This window comes from Liolophura sinensis, chromosome 3, assembly GCF_032854445.1.
Source record: "Liolophura sinensis isolate JHLJ2023 chromosome 3, CUHK_Ljap_v2, whole genome shotgun sequence".
Taxonomy (NCBI): Eukaryota; Metazoa; Mollusca; class Polyplacophora; order Chitonida; family Chitonidae; genus Liolophura; species Liolophura sinensis.
Genome location: NC_088297.1, coordinates 4,638,114 through 4,663,071, shown reverse-complemented (window position 1 = coordinate 4,663,071; position 24,958 = coordinate 4,638,114). Strand labels below are relative to the sequence as shown.

The following is a 24,958-nucleotide window of genomic DNA, read 5'->3' as shown; positions in this document are numbered from 1 at the left end:
GCAGCTCCTTCAGCTCTATTTTGCGCCAAAACTGATGTCACGCTTGAGAGCAGCTCAACTGACCAATGAGCTAGCTTCATTTCGTGCCAAAACTGACCAATAAGTGTGCGTGACGTCAAGCGAGAGAGCAGCCTTTTCAGCTCCATTTCGCGCCAAAGGTGACTCATGGGTGAGCTTCATTTCGTTCGCGGCAAAACTGACCAATGGGTGAACTCCATTTACGCCACGCTCGAGAGCAGCTCCTTCAGCTCCATTTCGTGCCAAAACTGACCGATGGGTGACCGCGCGTTTTTGGTGCCTGAATGTCGTTGACGTTCGCGTTGACGGGATAAAAAGAAAGGGGATAAATTTTCGGACGTGTGCCAGGCGCATTTCAAGGCGGAGCGACCGCCTGCGGCATAAGCAGACACGGCACGCCGAGGGGAGAGGTTTACGCGCGGCATGTGCGACAGAACATTTTCCAGACGGGACGCATGGCTGCGGCATGAATGGACTAACGGAGGAGGGAGGAGCGAAGTTCACGTGCCCGACCTGGGGCGGACTTTTCCCCCGCCGGGGCGATTTGGTTCGGCACCAGCAGGTATATGGGAAAAAGCGTACACATGCGACGGGTGTGACAAGACCTTTTACTGGTTATGAGATTGGCGAGTGCATCGACGTGCTGAACACGGAAAGGTAAGTCACCCGCTCACCCACACACTGTGGGTAAAAACCGACCGGTTTGTACCACTCGGCTAGGCGATCATGCAGTATAAACACATGCCGTATTTCGTACTGTGAATGGTCCAGTTGTCGATGCTTGAGATTTACTGATGCACTACTTTCGAAGTAACACAGCGAGTGTTACATAACCGTATGCTTCAAGTTATTAGCTTATTTTTTTACCTAAATGTTGACTAACACATATCTGTGGTAATATTCTCTGGATTTGGTGCCTTTTTTATGTAAAATTGAATAAAGCAATAATTATTGGACATTATAGATGGCGCTGTAGGGCTAATCTACATAACGCTAGACCTGAAGGCTGTCGACTAAAACTGACATATTTATCATACGATCATGCAGTGTAAGCAAATGCCGTATTACGTACAAAGAATTTCAGGGGTGAATAACTCTGGGCCGCTTGTTGACACGGCTATAGACGGGAACAGCCTTTGACCCAGTATGGCTAATCTAAGCCCACTTGTTTAAACGGATTTATGTAAAATTGAATAAAAAATAACAATTATTGGCATATCACAGATGGCGCTGTATGGCTAATCCTAGCCCACGTGCCATAATGCTCGCTAGGTCATCCCTGAGGTTATTCGCTTCTGCACATACATAAAAAGGTATGACTGCCGATGCCAACAGATAATTGTGTGACAAGACAAGCTATTCTATCAGACAATCCAGAAGCTAGAGACCAAGTGATTTCCCTGGTTGCAAACAGGGTTGGTGAAAAAATTCGTCTCGCAAAAAATATTACGTGTTAAAATGCCAACGATAATGTATTCGTTGGGTTTGTGTAATTCTCAGCTCTCCAGTTTCGTACTATGAATGGTCCAATTTTCGATAAATGAGATTCACTGGTGAACTGCTTTCGAAGTGGCACAACGAGTGTTACATAATTATGCTCTACGATGCTATAGTTATCCTCTAATATAGTTAGGGCCAGCTCCAAAGTCAGCTCGAGTGACAAGGTTCCAGCAAGCCGTTTCGAACCGGACGTCTCTGCAATGGACGAGAAATTCCAGCCCGACCCAATCCAACCCATCGATTTCCAGCGACATACGGCAACTGTATAGGGAGTACTGGCGCTCGATTCGGAGCCATTTTCATCTCAGCAGGCCCATCCAAGATCTCCGGCTGACCGATCTGGGCATTATGGACGATTACCTGAACGCGATCTTTGAGGATCTGCCCACCGCATTCACCGTCAGTTATAGCTTCGGGTATATCCTTTGCCACAAGGAGACGGGGCAGGTGTGTTACTTTTACCCCAGCACCAATAGTTCCCTGGTACTCGATGTTCCGTACAACGTGGCGCCTTTTGCTGCACGCTAGCTATAAACATGACACGATGTGTATTAAGTTTGCTTATCTGATACGACAGTTTATTAGTGTCAGAAAAAGGTAAAAATCGTAACAACATTCCCATACTACATGAGAGTTCTCGCCAAAAGCTGTACTAGTATTATAAGAAGGCTATTTGTAATGCTTAAATTACCATATACAAGTTTTGTTGTAACTATACACTATATTTAGCACTTTTGTCGGCTCCATGATAAAAATTTGCGCTAAACAAAATCATGCATTATAAAAATATATATCAAAATCACTCATGGTTTTGCATTTACCGAATAACTGCGGAAACAGTAAAAACTCGATCTTGTGCCAATTAGTAACCACGCCGGATACTAAACCTTTCCGTTTGCAAATATGTTTTTTATTCTAAGCGTACAAACAAGTTTGGTGCCGAACAACGCCGCAGTTATAATAAATTAGGTGAGTTTATGTGTGAATGCTAGTGTATGTTGTAAAACCCTCCGCCCATCAGACACGGATCCTACGCGGATAGGTACACCTGTCTTGGCTGTATGATCGATGTGAACATTTTCTTTCGATATTACGCCCTTTCTACGCGAATGTTCCCATCCACATCCGTGCCAGATATATCGTTAGAATCGAGGAGTACTGTATTTTATAGGCAAAAATATATGAAGGAATATTACAGATTACACCATGAAGACTAAACTTAAACTGGCGGAGAGAGCGTCAACGTCAAGTTCACTCTCTTGTGAAGATACCTCCCCTTAGGGTTTTGTTCCAGCTCTTCATGTGAACTCTTGAATAGTAGCAACATACACCGCTTCATAATAGTCGCTTAACGCGTAGGTAAAAAAATGCAGAATGTTAACTGTAATTTTGCTGTCGTCGCTGGTCTAAAGTTGTTCAAAATGCTTTGTCTAAAAGGCACTCCCTCAATAAAGATATCGTTGGACTACCTTTATTGGGGAAAGTACATCCATATATACATGTACATGCATATAGTACAGCCGTCATTATATCGACTATCTTCAATGTAATTAACAACAAACTTGCTTTGTCAAATAAAGAGTTATTTACTTTGTAAATGGATATTTACTTTTGCGTTGTAATCAGCTTTATAATTTTGTAATTGTTTTGTAATTGACATTTAATAAAACAATAAGACCAGTAATGTTCAATTGCAGAAGCAAATTTGCCACAAACCGAACATGATATGCAGCCATCCACATATTTACTTCTTATTCAATTAACTTCCGTTTCAATGAATGGCGTTGTGCCGACCCGTAAATTTAGAATCAATCGCGCAGAATTCTAAGATCTAAACTCTTGTCATGGATTCTGTGATCTTTACCCGCTGCATAGACAAATTACAACTGCATTGAAATCTCATATGAGAAAATGAATAAAAAATCGTGTTCACCATGCTTATTCTTGACTCATTAATATAAATTTTGTTACATTAATTGAAATTAAAGTTGACTAATTCCTTGGGACTCGTTTTAGGTTTACATCACAAAAGCAATTTTCGTGGTTAGGCTATCTATGCATTGTTTTAACGTTATTGTATGATATTTGTAATAAAAACACAGCAGTAACTCTAGACCAGTGACGTCTAATATGTGGCAATTAACATCCCTGAACTTTTTAAAACATACCTCTGATTAGTCATGGTGCCAGATGGCGTATAATTTGCTACTATTTATGCATTTACATGAACAGTTAGAATAAAACCCTAACTGAGGTAAATTGACAAGAAGCTGCGTTTCACCGGTTACATTTGCCTGCCATCACACTGTCGTCGCTTCTCTGGTTTTTCTCTCTATACTGTACGCCATATGTTAGGCTGGAGTATCTTTAGGCTTGCACTAGTGCATAGATTTTTCTTAAAATTCTCCATGTTAAGGCAAGAAGTAAAACCGAGGAAACAACAACTTATTAAGAAACACCATGCCATGGAAGAGGGGTGAGGGATGGGTTTATATTCTTTACAAATGTTGTTGTATTAGTTTGGAGTTTAACGTCGCTTTCAAACTAGCTTCAGTCGTATACAACAAAATGTGTGTCCTTGAACTGTGTAGGTCCACGTGGCCTACATATGAATAGTGTTGCGGCACTGGAACGTAATGGTGTGAAGACACCAAAAATGACGCTCCACTCATTCAGCGTACACCGACACCAGAGGTTATAAAGTATTTGACTTGACATCCTGTCATGGTAAAGCGCAGTGCACAGAAGTCTGGTTGTTTGTTTGATTGGAGTTACGACGTTATTTCAGCGTTAATATAACGACAGTGTCTCCTAGTAAGGGGACTATCTTAATACTTGTGGACATACTTATGGTACTGCCTCACTGTTTGTTTGATTGGAGTTACGACGTTATTTCAGCGTTATATCAGCGTTATTATAACAATAGTGTCTTCTAGTAACAGGGCTACCTCAATGCTGACATACTTATGACGCTGCCTCACTGTAACACCATGCAGAAGACGCCAGACACGACGCTCCGTCCAGTCACACTACACTGACATCAGTACTTCCTCTTATACTGACCGCCAAGCAAGGAACTGCCAGGTTTGCCAATTTATAAAATATTTAATCAGTATTCATTGCTTTACGAAAGTTTACGAAAACTAGGATATAACAAGTAAGTATCCAGAAGGCAGAATATTGTAACCAGTTAAACATGTCTTACCTTCGCGGTTCGGAAGCATAGCTATTTATGATGAACTTGACACCGTGCAATGAAGTCTCCTGAGAAAACTGCGACACCATCCCGGACACCGTCGGAGGACTTTCTCGGTGTTGAGATGTGGACCACCCGCCGTAGTCGAGGTTTTTTTTTTAATCCACACCAAACACCATACCTTGAAATTCTTGTCATCACATTAAATATGAAGCCTGTTCTGTTGGAATAATCTCTCAGGTGCACGATAAGCTTCTCTATGGGACATGCAGCCGTGCATTGTGATCCGCTTTATAGACTAGTTCCACAGATGACAACGCCTGACTGCTTTTCAAACAAAATGTTTCGTTGTATATACATTATATATCGTTGTAGGCTTACACTGCACTACAACCCTCTTCTTTGGGCGGCCAACGCTACTTTTTTTGATGTATCAATAAATGGAAAATAATGTCTGTGCACTGTGCCATCACACGGCTTTGGCAATTTGCTGAGCGGCTTTCAAAAATGCAAGATAAATACCAAAATATCACAAAATATCGGTATATATGCACACGTGGTAATTTAACAGAAATATGAAACATAGAAAATGGTTATGGTTACATGTAATTAGAGCTAACCTTTATCAACTGACTCACCTGAGTAATAGTCTGTTGGTTAATTGACAGATAAATCCGATAAACTGTTTAATGGTCATGGGAACACGTAGTTTTGTTTTGTTGGCGTACGGCATGATATATCGACGTTCAATAAACGACACGTTGCATGTGCCCTGGTAACATGCAAGAATATTTGCTTCTGTGGTAATGCTGTTTAACATTCACTCCGAACTGATGTGTATATAGCCATACCGTTAATGTCATATAGAATTCTTAAAAAGCCAGGGATAAATGTCAGCGTTTTTAATGCAATAGCAATAGTTTTAGGGCTACCTTTTGTTTGGTCCGGTTGTAGTATTCCAGTTTGCAGTTCTCGTAGCGAGGGAATTGATGCTTGCGTCTTGTTGATATATTAGATGTTAAATTTCCATTTCATCATAATGATTCGGATCAAACCAGGTGTATTCAAAGCTCAGATGGTGGTATGACTTGGATTAGCAGCCTTCACAACAGACCTACCTATGTTCGGATGGTGTTTTCACTGACAGTAGCGCAGATTTAGGATGTAAAAGGCCTCGGATTGCTCCTACCAACCAAAGCGTCGATCATACATGGAGCAGTTCTGTGATTTTGAGCAATTCTTAGAGACAATCTCAATGTGTAAAGAATTATAACAAATTACGAGAAAATGTACTTTTGGGTTTGGACTTCGAGCAACAATGAGGATTTCGAAACAAAATTGTTATAATTATTGGAATGTTTTGAACTATTAGATGTACAACGTACGATGAGTTACGGTACTGTCTGGGAAAGGGTTTTCTTTTTGTGAAAGCAAATCGCAGAAGGGCATCAGTTTTTTCTGAGGAGGTGAGCCCGGAAAAAACACCGGGGAACTTCTCTGAGACTACCAATTGCGCTGATCCAGAGGAAAATACGGGAAGTATTCAAGCCAATTCAAAGCATGGTATTTAGTGAAGAATCAGACAAAAATTCGGCTACACAAAGTGTCCGTAATCCTGACTCTGAGCGTTATCCTACGATGTTGGCAATGGTGTCCCAGTTTTCTCAAGAGACCTCCATGCACGGTGTCAAGTTTGTCATTTACAAGGGTGCTTCAAAACCACGGAGGTAAAGTTGTATATGCTTCATTGAGCATGTATTTGCACAAAAATGTAAATTTTATGCCGGTTTAAGGTTTGAACTCATTGCTTGCATATAATTCAGTAAATGGTGTCATGTATCTGGACAAGGTAACGATCCTCTTGTAGTGATGAGGGTAATGTCGTGGTATAATGGTTACAGGAAATGTCGGTAAACACTTAAGCACGTGTCATTTTAACAGCGGAATTTTTAGCAGCTCCCGAAAACCGTATGTTACATAAAACAGACAGCAAACAAAAATTTCGTCTTCGCGCCCGGGTTCTCCCCTAAGTTGAAGCAGTGATTTTCGCTTTGAGGTGTTGGTTATTGCCTGTGAAAATGAGGCAATTATGTCGGCACTTATTTTTCGCTTACTTTCCTTCGCAGTATAAAGTATATAAAGTATATGTTCGTATGCTTTGAATTTTCCCGTCGTACTTAATTCCGCTTAACCCGGGGCTAGGGGAAGTTTATTCGTCTTGAATTAGCTCTCTAGATTGGATGAAGATTTGCAATCAAAGGGCCCCTGAGATAAATATTTTATTATTGACAACTGATATTCTAGCATGCTACACTGATTTCACCTAGTCATCCCCAATATTCCTTTGCATATTCTAACATCACTGAAAACTGTTGACTGCTTCTCTTTGCATGATTAGGTTATTAGACGTGAGTACGTATACTCGCAGTGGAATGAAGTCTATATATATACAGAATAGTGATGCCGTTCGCACGGTGTGGCAGATATGGATTATTTTTACCGTACCCTTTAGGAATATGGTGAATTTAGGAGCAACCCTCAGTACAGAGGAAAGCATAAAGGGTCAGTAATGAGAAATGTCTTCTCTCCCAACAAGTTTTATCGAACTAAGTCGTTGATATCTTCCAAAACTTTGTGGTCATCATCGCTCGTGTTGAAGCTCTGCAATGTCGCAGTCCTCCAGGGTAGGCTGTAAATTTTTAAACCAAATATATATATATATATATATTTCAGCCCAGTAAATCAAGTTTCTGTATTCACAAATAATCACTCAAATTATTGCCTTTTTGTAAATATCAGACTTTAGTTTTTATAGTGTTAAAATGATTTTAAAATTTAATAAAGTTATGATGCAATCTGCATTATAAATTTAGGAATTTACTGTTTTTTAACGATAATGTGCACCGACAATGCTGATATTTTGTGAAAAGTCATTATTTGGGCTATTCTCAGGTAAAATCGAAAATCCCATGTGGATTTGTGTTGACTAATTTTGGGCTACAAATTTCCGTTTCAATGAATAATTTTCAATGAATGAAGTTTTGCGATATTTTTTTTCATAAATTAAGCGTATACCTTCCTTTACCAGTTAATTTAATTGAACAAACTTATCTTTCATCTGAGTTCATGTTTCATCTGAGTTTATGTTTTGTCCTCAGGTTGTTATGGGGTGCTATCATCTTTGTACAGATAGGTGTGCTGTTTTATGTTATGGTGAAACAGCTCCGGCATGTCTACGACAGTCCCGTGCTGACCAAAGTTATCACCCGATATGTTGACCAGTTACATTTCCCAGCAATAACGATCTGTGTCGATCCCACTATCGCTGAAAACCATTCTCTGACTCCATTCGAAACGGAAGTTTTACGTAACCTTATGAACAAAACGTTCTTCTTGTCAATGCCACCAGAGCAGTACAAAAGCATAAACCTTGTGTCTATTTACAAAAAACTGAGGGAGCCAAACTTCGACCTTGTGGAATATTGTCATTTTGCCAGGACAGATTGTTTGAAATTTGTTCGGAAATCGTGGGGAAGACAAACCCTTTGTTACAGCTTTAACAGCGTCTTGGGAGGTGGTGTCTCGCCCGCAAATGAGAATGAAACTCAAAGGTTGATTTCCACGGTTCCTGGCGCTGCATTCGGACTAACCATAGGGTTGAAATTGAGCGGCGATTTGGGAGCCAAGGTTGGTACAATTATGCAGTCACTTAGTTATCCTACGTGGGAAGGTCTTTCCAGCAGCCTGCGGGCGGTCGTGTATGCTTCACTGGCTCTGCCCGATTTCCTCCCACTATAATCCTGGCCGCCGCCGTATAAATGAAATATTCTTGAGTGCGGCGCAAAACAAAACTTAAACTATGAATGGTGATAATACTATTAGCTGATCACCCAGTTACTGATGTTATTCTTCATAGATCCAGTGTTGTTGTAATGAAAAAATAGTGAGCTATTTTTACAGGTAAACTGCATCGTTTTCAATATTCGCCACAAAAATTCTCTCAATAGTCTTCTGTTATTGTATAAGATTGTGAAAGTTCTTCATGCGATAATAATTTATTGAGTATTTTAATATAGATCTTTACCTACAATGGTCAATGTGACGTTGTACTGAAAATGTCCATCACTTGTCTCCCTTTGTTTTTGGAACATCTTGACGTCACTAGTGGTGTTCGTCATTCAGGTCTTAACTATGTAATCACTTCTGGAAATACAACTTTAGCAACCATAAAATATGTAAATGAATAACAGTTGAACAAAAACGTATAATATTAACTGTGATGACAACACAGTAGTTTGAGTAATGTTAGATCACTGAGTCTAATATTTTGCAATGAACGTCACTTCATATATTCTTTACCTTATTCTTCTTAAGCCATGGTGCTAGGGTCTGTGTAAACTGCCGCCATTGAAGCATTTTTTACATGAACAGCAATTTACTGCATTTATTAAATGACTATAACTACTACACATGAGTAACATAAATTATAGTTGAAGCGTGTTTCTGGATGTTATTCTGCAAGATGAATTCCCCTTCAAAGAAAAAACAGGCGAATTTTTTCAAGATAATATATCGGAAAGGGTCCAGAAGGGTTCAAGCAAGTATGACTACGTACAAGAAAGAAAACGCACATTTATTGGGTATAACTGTAATGTCATCAGAAACAAAATCACGTTGAATGAGGCATATATGACGTCAGGTAAGGCAATCCGGCTGGAATGGCATCAACACTGTTGGGCACATCAGTATTTTCAACGGTGTTGAACTATATACAACTATATACATCAACGATGTATATAGTTGTAGCGGTGTCCAGCACATGAAAGTGCATTGTGAAAGACTACAACATTGAGAGTAAGCCAAAGCACTGGCAACAGGGATAATTTGCTAATGGTCATACGTAACCGGTGAAATATGGCCTGTTGTCATTTGCAGTGTCATTTGTCGCAAATTGTCAGCTTTTAGTCCAAACTTGAAGCCACAGAAAAATGTTGATCCTATGATCCTCCCAGATTTACAGAAGCAAAAGAAAAATGTTGTTGCCTCACAATTCTCCTAAACATACAGATGTAACAAAAAATGTTTTATTGCCTTGTGACCCTCGGAGACTTACAGAACCAACAGGAATATGTTGTTGCCGTATGATCTTCCACGACTTATAGAAGCAGAAATGTTGTGTGAGTCTCCAAGAACTAGCCCGGGACACACTAAACGGATTTTTTCGCTCGCACAGGCGCATTTTGTGACTTTCTAAAAAATACGCCCATAGTGTCCGCAATGGCGACGCAGTATTTCACAGGATATCTTGTCCGAAATTCGCTTCTATCTAACATGTCAGATACTAGCGAAGAAAAACGCTGGCGATTTCACGCGCTTTACGTAGTGTGACCACAGGATCGAGTTGATCAATCAAACAACACGGAACCGTTGAACTCTGACATTTTATTTGTGTCATATGGTTTACTAAGTCACATGACATAATCTATTGACCACAATCAACGGGAAAATCCACCTAGTGTGTCTGCAACTACGTTTTGTGAATATCGTCAGCTTATTTCGCCATTAAGCTCGTCCCCACAAGCGGAAACCTATGTGGGAAGGTCTGAAAGCAACCTGCGGATGGTCGTGGGCTTCCCCCGGGTTCTGCTTGGTTTCCTCCCACCACAATGCTGGCCGCCGTCGTATAAGTGAAATATTCTTGAGTGCGACGTAAAAGACCAATCAAATGAATACATAAATAAATGCAAGCGAAAAACTCCGCCTGGTTTGTCCCCGGCTTTACAGAAGCTACAGAGGGATATTGTTGCTTTATGATTCTGTAAGACTTACTCCAAGTGCCACTTTTTCATTGGAAAATGTTTATACCGTATATGTCTACGTTTAGGTCGATAGGGCTGCACAACTTGTTAAAATGGTAATTTGGATTACAATTAAGGCTAAGATTCGACACAGCATTGCGAAGCTCGTCCGGGATCTTCAATACATTTGTTGAATGTTTTTACTTGTAGCTTATTATACACGAGCCGGACGAGAAGATCACCCTGACGAACTCCGAGTTCTTACAACTAGCGCCGGATAACACGTATTATATCGGACTTAAAGTCCGCCAGGTATTGATCTTGCACAAACATGGTATTGTATTCCTTCCTTTTATTTCTTTGGGTGTTACTGTTATTTTGGGGTCTGAACCGTCTTACTTGCCCTCCCAACGAAAGACGTCTACCCTTGTCAATGAGAGTGTATCATCAAATCTCTGCTCTCATCATCTTGGCAAAATTAATTACTGTCATAAATGTGCCTGCCGTGGCGTCCTTGAGTGTTCAGCTATGAACATGGAGACCGATGGAAAGAACATATGTAATACATACAATATATGGCACTAAAAGAAAAAACAAATTTCTAAAGCACACTATGATACGGTACATGTATATAATCTGTATTAACTTTAAATTAATTTTTGTTCTGATTTTGAGATACTATTATGGTAAATGACCTCAAAAGTTTGTCCATAAATAAGTAGTTCATGTTTCCTGATTCTGAGGACTCAGTTGGTCGTAGAAGGGTTTGTTTGGAAGGTATCATGTGATTTGTGGGTTTTCCAAACACAACCTGTTGATAATGTCATGTTTTATTGCTACTCTCTAAGTGCAGATAGCTTTGAAATTAATGACTGAAATTAGTTATAAGGAAATTGCAATTAATATTTTGCTCATTTTATGTTTTATACTACAAATTTTACCGCTCATCTTCTGACGTGTTCTCTCCACGACAACTTGGAAGTACTGCCAATGTGTTGTTAAACGCTAACCATTCAGTCATTTGTTGAATAAGTGACATATAATTGAGTACGGCGTAAAACTCTATAATTAAATAATAAACATTAAACTATAAATAAATAAATGATCGAAGGATGTCTTGAATTCCACTCTCCATGGCAGAACAAGTTTTTGCCATTGCCGTTCAAGGCGTTCGGAACTAACCACTGCGTGGAGACTGATAATGACTTCCGTCACCCTCTGGTCAAGCAAGGGCGCTATACGCTCAGAGCTTGTCACGACGCCTGCTCATACGCTAGAATTGAAGACTTCTGTGGCTGTTCATTCGGGGCGGATGGTAAAGGTAATGTGTGTATTTACAGTGTATGTTTTGGATATGTGGAGTCATGATAATATTTTAAACATATTACTCTTGATAAGTGTCAGCTAACAAAAAGCAAAGAAAAAGCGTCAATTTATTGCACCGACATATTACATATAAGAACGTTGAATTCTGTTGAAAGGATGGATATTTTGTTGATCAAGTTTGTCTTTCTCAATATCTGCAATAAAAACTCAGGTCGCCACATTCTCTCACTGTGTCGTCCTAAATTAAAACTTAGGAGTGGATCCCGACTTTGGTTAAGTCGCTCGCTTCTCGATTGTTAAAATGCACGAGGCGTGGATTCAGTTACGGGCATGAACTGAACAGAGAATTTGTGTAATTTCTCCCTTCCTACTACTCGTGAGTGGTCGATAACACCCGCGTGCTGTTTTGCTCAGCTTAAGGACACGCTAGGTGGATTTGTTTAGCTAGTATATGGGGGCGTATGTTGCATATTTCCAAAAAAAAAAAAAAAGACTCAGTTTGTTTTGTTTCGCAGGCGATTTTGTCCGCTTTGAAATTCGCCTGTATCAGAACATGTGGGATACCAACGGAAAGTTATTCTATAGCCCGTGTTGGTGTGTCAAGATTTAACCCTACAATTTTTTCTTCTTTCTTAGAGGAAGAGATGTGCGATCCTCTCACGTATTTCGATTGTCTTCCTCAGGCATACAACAATACACAAACGTGTAAGTTAACAGCAAAATTATAGTTTTGTTTTTAAGGGTTTTTTGTACACTTTATTCCGCATTAACGCAATAATTTGTAGAAAGACAAATAAAGCTATATGTACACACACCTAATTTGTAGAATGACAAATGAAGCTATATGTACACACACCTAATTTGTAAAATGACAAATGAAGCTATATGTACACACACCTAATTTGTAAAATGACAAATGAAGCTATATGTACATACACCTAATTTGTAAAATGACAAATAAAGCTATTTGCACAAACACCTAATTTGTAAAATGACAAATGAAGCTATATGTACACACACCTAATTTGTAAAATGACAAATAAAGCTATTTGCACACACACCTAATTTGTAAAATGACAAATGAAGCTATATGTACACACACCTAATTTGTAAAATGACAAATAAAGCTATTTGCACACACACCTAATTTGTAAAATGACAAATGAAGCTATATGTACACACACCTAATTTGTAGAATGACAAATAAAGCTATTTGCACACACACCTAATTTGTAAAATGACAAATGAAGCTATATGTACACACACCTAATTTGTAAAATGACAAATGAAGCTATATGTACATACACCTAATTTGTAAAATGACAAATAAAGCTATTTGCACAAACACCTAATTTGTAAAATGACAAATGAAGCTATATGCACATACACCTAATTTGTAAAATGACAAATGAAGCTATATGCACATACATTTAATTTGTAAAATGACAAATGAAACTATATGTACACACACCTAATGGTTAGAACACCTCGCCTCAAAGTCCACAGACCTCGGGATCAAACCCAGGGCGGGTCATACCAAAGATTTTCAAATGGGTACATCTTGTTGTCTCTCTTGGGGCTCAGCACTGAGAGGTTAGAGAATGAAAACAGGACTGTTTGGCCTAGTCAGCATAATGTGATTGAGTGGGTTGTCATGTTTTCTGTCCTCGGCATGACATTTCAATGGCGGCAGCACCTTGACGCCCACATGGACTGGCCCTGCCTAAGTATATATACACACCTAATGATTCATCGCGTCATCTGACGTATGAAGCACGACGTATGACCCGAACACACATACATATATTTGTGGCAACATGATCCATAATAAAGAAATTCCATTTCAAGCATTTGAATACGTATTTTTATTTCACTTTTGTGTATCAATTAAATGTTCAATTGTATTTCTTAATATAACCTTAATGGTCAATCCAATGATATTTTTCTTGTAACAATTTTCGGCATTTTGTATTAATTGTGCATTCTTAATATAATTAATAAGTGTTTTTATTCTCATTGTCCAGTCGAAAAGTCCAGATCTTGTGATTGTCCATTTCCATGTGAAGATATTGAATACAGCACTACGCTATCCGGGTCTCCTATGGGAGGCGTTATCCACCATGAGTAAGTCGACATCTTGTAATATGTAAAACTACTACAAAAACATATATCGCCATGTTTCACACTCGTGTGTTCATCCTTGGAGAGTCTACATGTACTCCTATAATCTTATGTTATGAACTCATGTTTGCCAGTCCAACTTTTAATTGATACACTTGTTATTTATATCTTGTTTGACTTTAATGGAGAAAATGAAGAATCATCCAGCATTGCTTGTGTTGGCCATCTTGAATTTTCAGGCCGTCACACCTGTGTTTGTGAACGATATATCTGTAACAGTTTTCAACCAACTACTTTTATACTTAAATAGTGGCTTGTGTTGTGATCGATTTCAGTCACCCTATACATAATGAAGAAAGGCTACTGTCGGCTTTCATAAGAGTCCATATAAACGAGATCTCTTTAACAGTTTTAACTAATCATTAGCTACAACTTACACATTGGTTTGAGATCAGCGAAGACACGGGTGTATCTAAATGAGATGCATCGCCCAATGTCCATCATCCATATCGTCTTCCATCTAAGTCAATATCGAACATGATTTTCGTTACTAAACGTAATGCTGTATGGTTCCTGTCGGCCATGTTGGATTCTCAGGCCTTCGTACCTGTGCATGTGAGCAAAATATCTTTAACAGTTTTCAACCAATCACCGTCATAATTACATAGTAGCTTGAAGTCAGCAGAGGGACGGTTGTGATTGATTTTTGTCACTTTACTTAATGCAGTTTGGATTCTGTCAGCCACCCTAATTTTTCGTGCTACTGCTTCTCTGTCCTTGTGAGTAAGATATCTCACACAGTTTTCAACGGATTAAGCTTATACTTACACAGAGGAGTGAAGTCAACGCAGGGCTGTTTTTCGCCGCTGTTTCGTAGTCCAGAAATATAGCTAATGCTAACCATCTAGGATTTCCTTGCAGCGTTCTTTTAAAGACGTTAACACATCCTGAGACTGGAAATCTGTGTGTTTTCAACCACGCAAGAACTAAGATCGAATAAGGCTCAATTTAAGGGTAACTTATGCAGCGAAAAGTTATGCAAAACTAGGCCAGGGAGTATCTTAACGCTTGAAACCATTCGTAGTTCAGCCGATGCTACTCGCCATATTTAAAACGTTCAGAAACTGGAAACCAAAGCCATCTGTATCATATTACCACTAAAGGGAAAGCAAATATTTATAATGTGTCGTAACTGGGGTAAATTGACAAGAGGCCGTATATATTTCATAGGTTACTTCTGACCATTTGCCAATTATCACTCTCTAGACCCTGTTCTCGATTTGCTGTCTGTCTTTTATTATACTGTAAGTCTTAGTGGGCGTTGTGGATTTCAGAAACTTTGGTATGATTTCAACAATATTAAAGCCGAAGCCCACAGAGGTCAAATGCCTGGGATTGATTCTGCTTCGTAAATAATAGTATTATTAGTGTTATATATGTAATATGTAATCAACAAACCATAACCCAACCATGCGTCTAAACATTGTTCTTCACGGAAGTTTTATTGATAGATAGACAGAAATCTTGCTTTTTTCTTCAATTTTCAGTCCATGTTAATTTCTTGAACATTCCTGTCATTTTCAGTATCAAGAATGTATTTACTTATTAATTTGATTGGTGGTTTAGGTCATTAAAGTTCTAGGTTCGAATCTAGCCTTGGATGCTTTGGCTAGAGTTCTAAAATCTGGGGAAGGTCGTTGGAAGGTCTTCCACCCTTGATATTGCAGATGGTCTTGGGCTTTCACTGGGTTCCTCCCACCATAATGCTCACCGTAGCCGTATTACGTAATTTATGTTTTAAGCAAACCATGAACTAAATCGATTCCTTGTTTTCCCTGTAGCGGTACAAGGAGAATCGCAATAAACGCCCACTTTGACAGACTGAGGATAGAGACAACCCAGCAGGTGGAGGATTACACAAACGAGGATATCTTCGGTGAGTATCCTCCATATGTAAGAAGTGACCTTTAACCCCTTTTCTCCAGTTTACAACCATATCAATCTACCAGTTCGTCATATTAATATTTAAAAGCTTGATGAAAGGTGAAACATTGTTTTTGAGGAATGCTGCATTTGTCCTAAATCGTTAGGCACGATTGGTGAGTTCACTGAAAAGGTGAACAACAGCTTGGACCCTAGTGGCCACTGCTCAGATCAAGTGCACCATTTCGCCGTCACTGTTCGTAGCCTTGGTGACACATAGTAGTAGACTGGGCTCCTAAACCAGCTTAAGTGGTCTTTAATGTTAGCGTATATTAAATGTGATGACAAGAGAGCATTCTGGGTAATTCTAGACCAGTGACGTATAGTAAATTGCAATTAGCATCACTGCATTTTGTTTACCTAGTTCTGCTTAAGCCATGGTGCTAGGGGGCGTGTAATTAGCTACTATTTATGAATTTACATGAACAGCTTGACTAAAACCTTAACTGAGGTAAATTGACAAGAATTTCACCGGTTACATGTGACCATTTGCCAGCTATCACACTGTCGTTGCTGTTCTGGATTTACTCTCTTTGCTCTACTTCTTGTATAGTATCTTATATGTACAATTCCGAGATTGGTGGCCTGTCACCAATAAAGTACTAAGCCATTCTCACTGTACTCGCGCTGTGAGTTAAATTTGTGTGTCAGACGTAGAAAGTTTCGTTAGATGTTTGACATTTTCTATCTTATTTGATTGATGTTTTTCACCGTACTCAAGAATATTTCGCCTACGCGACCAGCATTTTAACGGGAGGAAATCGGCCAGAGCCTAGGAAAAATTCACGACCATCCGCAGGTTTGTGTCAGACTTTCCCACGTACGGTCCGAGAGGAAGCCAGCATGAGCTAAAAACTCATAGCGACCTCAAGCTGCTGGGATGCGCCGGGCACTGGGGTGTTAACCACCTCGGTTCCAGCTGCTTGGCAAAGGCCGGTGGTTAACACAGACGAGGTGGTAAAAGTGAACTTTTCTCCACTAGCCTACAACGTTGAATATAAATCATTCAATCCATCAATTATTTAATTCACCATTTAACCCATCTATTCCAGCTTCGGTTGGCGGTCACATGGGACTGTTTCTGGGGGCAAGTCTAATTACACTGGTAGAGATCGCCGAACTACTTGTTCGATGTGGGTGGAACTTCATTACCAGGCGGTTTACCCTAAGTTCGAACACTGTGGCTCAGTTTAATCCTCACAGACAAGAATAAGCTCGGCATAAACCGACACTACTGGTTAATATTGGAAAATTGGAGGATTTTGTTTTAACTTGAGAAACAAGAACCCTTCGACAATTCAATTGTGCACAAGCTCCACACTGATGGTCAACTGTGCCTTACCAACTCCTTCCACAGGATTCAGTTTTCCAGAACCTCCACACTAATGGTCAACCGTGCCTCACCAACTCCTTCCACAGTATTCAGTTTTCCACAAGCTCCACACAAATGGTCAACCGTGCATCTCCAACTCCTTCCACAGGATTAAAGTTTCTTCAACCCCACACAAATGGCCGACTGTGACTTTCCAACTCCTTCCACAGGATTCAGTTTTCCACAAGCCCCACACAAATGGTCAACTGTGCCTTTCCAACTCCTTCCACAGGATTAAAGTTTCTTCAACCCCACACCAATGGAGGAGGTTATCCTTGGACGTATTACCATTACATTACGCTGTAATTAGATAAAACTCAACCTGATAAACGTTAGCAAAGCACAACACCAATGATTTATCCTTCACCATTAACTCTAATTTACTCCCTAAAAAGGGTTGGGTGTTCAAGGTTACACTGGCGCAAGGTCACAAAGATGGCACATTGACTTTCCTTACTATTATGCAGCTTGCACTTTTTTCTCCACAACATATCAGAAAATCAGCCTAGCATGACGACGACATTTGTTATAGCTGTGGTTGCCATAAGTGAATATGATTAAAGTCATAGCATTTTGTTACCTTGGTTACGTCCTTTGGGGGCGGCATAAAGTTTTGAGATCAATCTAAGAGAGACAAAATAGTTAGATATTTTAATTAGGTGCAAACTAACGGTGCAGAAATTTATTGCACGACAATCTGAAATGCCTGTGTTTTACTTATTCATTGCTCCTTCAGCCTTCAGTTTGGAGGCAAATTTTGCACCCAATTTCCCGAATTGCACAAGGTTTACCTCAAAACCCAACTGATTTAAGATATGATTGCGCAGGTTCTATCTTAACCTTAACCCGTGATTTTAATACAACGTCGACGAATTAAGCCCATATCAATTGTATACATTAAGGGTCCCTTAGCCCGTAGATTTAAAAAAAGATTTAAGGTTGACCAATGACCCATTCTGGTGCGGTTCTGTATTCACAAAGGTGGAACTCTGAATACAACGTGCCAATAAAATACTGTGGATTTCAAAGTATATTGAAACTAAAGTGTATGCGGACTTAAATCGTAAATGAATTGCTCTGTCATTTCTGACTTAGTTCATTATTTGTTTTATGGAAATAAAATTGGACGATCTGAATAGAATGTATGTTCATGTTTTTAAACACTTGTTCAGCAAAAGTAAAAAATGAAACAATCCTTTCTACGTCAGTGAAAACTGCTGAAGCTTCACTTGGGATAATTACGTCCTAATTCCATACTCTATATACTTTCCTAGTTCTCGTGGTGTTTGTGATGGACGTTGTTTTGGTAAGTAATTATTGATTCAGAACGTCCTTTTTGGTTGACGCCTGGTATACGGATATGTGATTAAACATACAACCAGCTGGCTCTTGGTCAGGAACTGCATGTAAACTCTGATACGCATTGCTGGAATGTGGCAAACGTGTTGCATTGCGGTGGCGCGATTGCGGTGGCGCAGGTGTGTCGTTAAGTCCGCGCTCCCCTAGGCGCATGCGCGTGAGGTCACACGTCACGCCAAGCGCACCAACAGACCAATGAGCGCAGCTCCTTCAGCTCTTTCGTACCAAAATTGACAAATGAGCTAGCTTCATTTCGCGCCAAAAATGACCAATACGTGTGCGTGACGTCACGCGAGAGAGCAGCCTTTTCAGCTCCATTTCGCGCCAAAACTGACTCATGGGTGAGCTCCATTTCACGTTAAAACTGATGTCACGCGCGAGAGCAGCTCCTTCAGCTCCATTTCGTGCCAAAACTGACCGATGGGTGACTGCGCGGTTTTGGCGTCTGAATTTCGTTGACGTTCGCGTTGACGGGATAAAAAGAAGGTGTGTGAAGAGAGTGGGGCTACTCCGGCTATCCTACCTGCGTAGACAACACCAGACCACGTTCACCCAGAGAGACGCTACGCTGCCATCATGGCTTACGGAGGAGCAGAAGGACGAAGAGGAGGATAAGGAGGATGAGAACGATGAGGAGGAGAAGAGGCTTCGGCAAAGGGGTTTAATTGTCGGACGTGTGCCAGGCGCATTTCAAGGCGGAGCGACCGCCTGCGGCATGAGCAGACACGGCACGCCGAGGGGGAGAGGTTTACGCGCGGCATGTGCGACAGGACATTTTCCAGACGGGACGCATGGCTGCGGCATGAATGGACAAATGGAGGAGGGAGGAGCGAGGTTCACGTGCCCGACCTGGGGCGGACTTTTCCCCGCCGGGGCGATTTGGTTCGGCACCAGCAGGTATATGGGAAAAAGCGTACACATGCGACGGGTGTGACAAGACCTTTTACTGGTTATGAGATTGGCGAGTGCATCGACGTGCTGAACACGGAAAGGTAAGTCACCCACTCACCCACACACTGTTGGTAAAAACCGACCGGTTTGTACCACTCGGCTAGGCGATCATGCAGTATAAACACATGCCGTATTTCGTACTGTGAATGGTCCAGTTGTCGATAATTGAGATTTAACTGATGCACTACTTTCGAAGTAACACAGCGAGTGTTACATAACCGTATGCTTCCAAGTTATTAGCTTATTTTTTTACCTAAATGTTGACTAACACATATCTGTGGTAATATTCTCTGGATTTGGTGCCTTTTTTATGTAAAATTGAATAAAGCAATAATTATTGGACATTATAGATGGCGCTGTAGGGCTAATCTACATAACGCTAGACCTGAAGGCTGTCGACTAAAACTGACATATTTATCATACGATCATGCAGTGTAAGCAAATGCCGTATTACGTACAAAGAATTTCAGGGGTGAATAACTCTGGGCCGCTTGTTGACACGGCTATAGACGGGAACAGCCTTTGACCCAGTATGGCTAATCTAAGCCCACTTGTTTAACGGATTTATGTAAAATTGAATAAAAAATAACAATTATTGGCATATCACAGATGGCGCTGTATGGCTAATCCTAGCCCACGTACAATAATGCTCGCTAGGTCATCCCTGAGGTTATTCGCTTCTGCACATACATGAAAAAGTATGACTGCCGATGCCAACAGATAGCCTAATTGTGTGACAAGACAAGCTATTCTATTAGACAATCCAGAAGCTAGAGACCAAGTGATTTTCCTGGTTGCAAACAGGGTTGGTGAAAAAATTCGTCTCGCAAAAAATATTACATATTAAAATGCCTGTCGTCAAATCGATGTCAACGATAATGTATTCGTTGGGTTTGTGTAATTCTCAGCTCTCCAGTTTCGTACTATGAATGGTCCAATTTTCGATAAATGAGATTCACTGGTTAACTGCTTTCGAAGTGGCACAACGAGTGTTACATAATTATGCTCTACGATGCTATAGTTATCCTCTAATATAGTTAGGGCCAGCTCCAAAGTCAGCTCGAGTGACAAGGTTCCAGCAAGCCGTTTCGAACCGGACGTCTCTGCAATGGACGAGAAATTCCAGCCCGACCCAATCCAACCCATCGATTTCCAGCGACATACGGCAACTGTATAGGGAGTACTGGCGCTCGATTCGGAGCCATTTTCATCTCAGCAGGCCCATCCAAGATCTCCGGCTGACCGATCTGGGCATTATGGACGATTACCTGAACGCGATCTTTGAGGATCTGCCCACCGCATTCACCGTCAGTTATAGCTTCGGGTATATCCTTTGCCACAAGGAGACGGGGCAGGTGTGTTACTTTTACCCCAGCACCAATAGTTCCCTGGTACTCGATGTTCCGTACAACGTGGCGCCTTTTGCTGCACGCTAGCTATAAACATGACACGATGTGTATTAAGTTTGCTTATCTGATACGACAGTTTATTAGTGTCAGAAAAAGGTAAAAATCGTAACAACATTCCCATACCATAAAAGCTGTACTAGTGTTATAAGAAGGCTATTTGTAATGCTTAAATTACCATATACAAGTTTTGTTGTAACTATACACTATATTTAGCACTTTTGTCGGCTCCATGATAAAAATTTGCGCTAAACAAAATCATGCATTATAAAAATATATATCAAAATCACTCATGGTTTTGCATTTACCGAATAACTGCGGAAACAGTAAAAACTCGATCTTGTGCCAATTAGTAACCACGCCGGATACTAAACCTTTCCGTTTGCGAATATTTTTTTTTATTCTAAGCGTACAAACAAGCTTGGTGTCGAACAACACCGCATTTATTATAAATTAGGTGAGTTTATGTGTGAATGCTAGTGTAAGTTGTAAAACCCTCCGCCCATCAGACACGGATCCTACGCCCATCATACGCGAATAGGTACACCTGTCCTGGCCGTATGATCGGCGTATGATGTGAACATTTTCTTTCGATATTACGCCATTCCTACGAGAATGTTCCCACCCACATCCGTGCCAGATATATTGTTAGAATCGAAGAGTACTGTATTTTATAGGCAAACACATATGAAGGAATATTATAGATTACACCATGAAGACTAAAGTTAAACTGGCGGAGAGAGCGTCAACGTCAAGTTCACTCTCTTGTGAAGATTCCTCCGCTTAGGGTTTTGTTCCAGCTGTTCATGTGAACTCTTAAATAGTAGCAACATACACCGCTTCATAATAGTCGCTTAACGCGTAGGTAAAAAAATGCAGAATGTTAACCGTAATTTTGCTCTCCTCGCTGGCCTAATGTTGTTCAAAATGCTTTGTCTAAAAGGCACTCCCTCAATAAAGATATCATTAAACTACCTTTATTGGGAAAATACATCCATATATACATGTACATGCATATAGTACAGCCGTCATTATATCGACTATCTTCAATGTAATTAACAACAAACTTGCTTTGTCAAATAAAGAGTTATTTACTTTGTAAATGGATATTTACTTTTGCGTTGCAATCAGCTTTATAATTTTGTAATTGTTTTGCAATTGACATTTAATAAACAATAAGGCCAGGAATGTTCAATTGCAGAAGAAAATTTGCCACTGATCGCTCATGATATGCAGCCATCCACATGTTTACTTCTTATTCAATTAACTTTCGTTTCCATGAATGCTGTTGTTCCGACCCGTAAATTTACGATCAATCGCGCTGAATTCTAATGTCTAAAATCCTTTGCCACAAAGAGACGGGGTAGGTGTGTTACTTTTACCCCAGCACCAATAGTTCCCGTGTACTCGACGCTCCGTACAACGTGGCACCTTTTGCTGCACGCTAGCTATAAACATGACACGATGTGTATTAAGTTTGCTTATCTGATACGACAGGCCCGCTGACGAGAAAAGTATTAGTGAATGGTCTGTTATTGGCCTCATTCTCACTCCGAACTCTGTGATCTTTACCCGCTGCATAGACAAATTACAACTGCATTGAAATCTCATATGAGAAAATGAATAAAAAATCGTATTCACCATGCTTATTCTTGATTCATTAATATAAATTTTGTTACATTAATTGAAATTAAAGTTGACTAATTCCTTGGGACTCGTTTCAGGTTTACATCACAAAAGCAATTTTCGTGGTTAGGCTATCTATGCATTGTTTTAATGTTATTGTATTTTATTTGTCATGAAAACACAGCAGTAACTCTAGACCAGTGACGTCTAATTTGTGGCAATTAACATCCCTAAACTTTTTAAAACATACCTCTGATTAGTCATGGTGCCAGATGGCGTATCATTTGCTATTATTTATGCATTTACATGAACAGTTAGAATAAAACTCTAATTGATTTAATTTGACAAGAGGCAGCGTTTCACCGGTTACATTTGCCTGCCATCACACTGGGTTTTTCTCTCTATGCTGTACGCCTTATGTTAGACTGGAGTATCTTTAGGCTTGCACTAGTGCATGGATTTTCCTTAAAATTCTCCATATTAAGGCAAGAAGTAAAACCGAGGAAACCACAACTTATTAAGAAACATCGTGCCATGGAAGAGGGGTGAGGGATGGGTTTATATTCTTTACAATTGTTGTTTGATTTGTTTGGAGTTTAATGTCGCTTTCAAACTAGCTTCAGTCGTATACAACAAAATGTGTGTCCTTGAACTGTGTAGGTCCACGTGGCCTACATATGAATAGTGTTGCGGCACTGGAACATAATGGTGTGAAGACACCAAAAATGACGCTCCACTCATTCAGCGTACGCCGACACCAGAGGTTATAAAGCATTTGACCTTACATCCTGTGATGATAAAGCGCAGTGCGCAGAAGTCTGGTTGTTTGTTTGATTGGAGTTACGACGTTATTTCAGCGTTAATATAACGACAGTGTCTCCTAGTAAGGGGACTATCTTAATACTTGTGGACATACTTATGGTGCTGCCGCACTGTTTGTTTGATTGGAGTTACGACGTTATTTCAGCTTTATTTCAGCGTTATTATAACAAAAGTGTCTTCTAGTAACTGGGTTATCTTAATGCTGACATATTTATGACGCTGCCTCACTGTAACACCATGCAGAAGACGCCAGACACAACGTTCCGTCCAGTCAAACTACACTGACATCAGTACTTCCTCTTATACTGACCGCCAAACAAGGAACTGCCAGGTTTGCCAATTTATAAAATATTTAATCAGTATTCATTGCTTTGTAAACAAATTTTACGAAAACTAGGATATAACAAGTAAGTATCCAGAAGGCAAAATAATGTAACCAGTTAAACATGTCTTACCCTCGTGGTTCGGAAACATAGCTATTTATGGTGAACTTGACACCGTGCAATGAAGTCTCCGGAGAAAACTGCGACACCATCCCGGACACCGTCGGAGGACTCTCTCGGTGTTGAGATGTGGACCACCCGCCGTAGTCGAGGTTTTGTTTGATTCCACACCAAACACCATACTTTGAAATTCTTGTCATCACATTAAATATGAAGCCTGTTCTGTTGGAATAATCTCTCAAGTGCACGATAAGCTTCTCTATGGGACATGCAGCCGTGCATTGTGATCCGCTTTATAGACAATAGTTCCACAACGCCTGACTGCTTTTGAAACAAAATTTTTCGTTGTATATACATTATATATCGTTGTAGGCTTACACTGCACTACAACCCTCTTCTTTGGGCGGCCAACGCTACTTTTTTGACTCTGTAGATGTATCAATAAACGGAAAATAATGTCTGTGCACTCTGCCATCAAACGGCTTTGGCAATTTGCTGAGCGGCCTTTAAAAGATGCAAGATAAATACCAAAATATTACAAAATATCGGTATATATGCACACGTGGTAATTTAACAGAAATATGAAAGATAGAAAATGGTTATGGTTATATGTAATTAGAGCTAACCTTTATCAACTGACTCACGTGTGTGATAGTCTGTTGATTAATTGACAGATAAATCCGATAAACTGTTTAATGGTCATGGAAACACGTAGTTTTGTTTTGTTGGCGTACGGCATGATATATCGACGTTCAATAAACGACACGTTGCATGTGCCCTGGTAACATGCAAGAATATTTGCTTCTGTGGTAATGCTGTTTAACATTCACTCCGAACTGATGTGTATATAGCCATACCGTTAATGTCATATAGAATTCTTAAAAAGCCAGGGATAAATGTCAGCGTTTTTATGCAATAGCAATAGTTTTAGGGCTACCTTTTGTTTGGTCCGGTTGTAATATTCCAGTTTGCAGTTCTCGTAGCGAGGGAATTAATGCTTGCGTCTTGTTGATATATTAGATGTTAAATTTCCGATT

General features: G+C 40.0%; 1 protein-coding gene across 1 annotated transcript; it reads left to right on the top strand.

Annotated features, from left to right (window-relative positions):
* The first annotated feature begins 484 nt into the window (after nt 1-484).
* On the top strand, nt 485-15,930 carry LOC135464008 (acid-sensing ion channel 1C-like). Its single transcript, XM_064741483.1, has 6 exons — nt 485-675; nt 7,873-8,401; nt 10,723-10,824; nt 11,653-11,833; nt 13,863-13,962; nt 15,801-15,930. Exons 1-6 carry the CDS (start codon nt 485-487, stop codon nt 15,928-15,930), a joined length of 1,233 nt encoding a protein of 410 aa, XP_064597553.1.
* Nucleotides 15,931-24,958: the final 9,028 nt, after the last annotated feature.

Coding starts and splice junctions, on each gene's coding strand:
- LOC135464008 (XM_064741483.1), top strand. CDS start 485: ATGAATGGACTAACGGAGGAGGGAGGAGCGAAGTTCACGTGCCCGACC. Junction 676..7,872: donor GACGTGCTGAACACGGAAAG/GTAAGTCACCCG, acceptor TTTTGTCCTCAG/GTTGTTATGGGGTGCTATCA. Junction 11,834..13,862: donor ATTCGGGGCGGATGGTAAAG/GTAATGTGTGTA, acceptor CTCATTGTCCAG/TCGAAAAGTCCAGATCTTGT.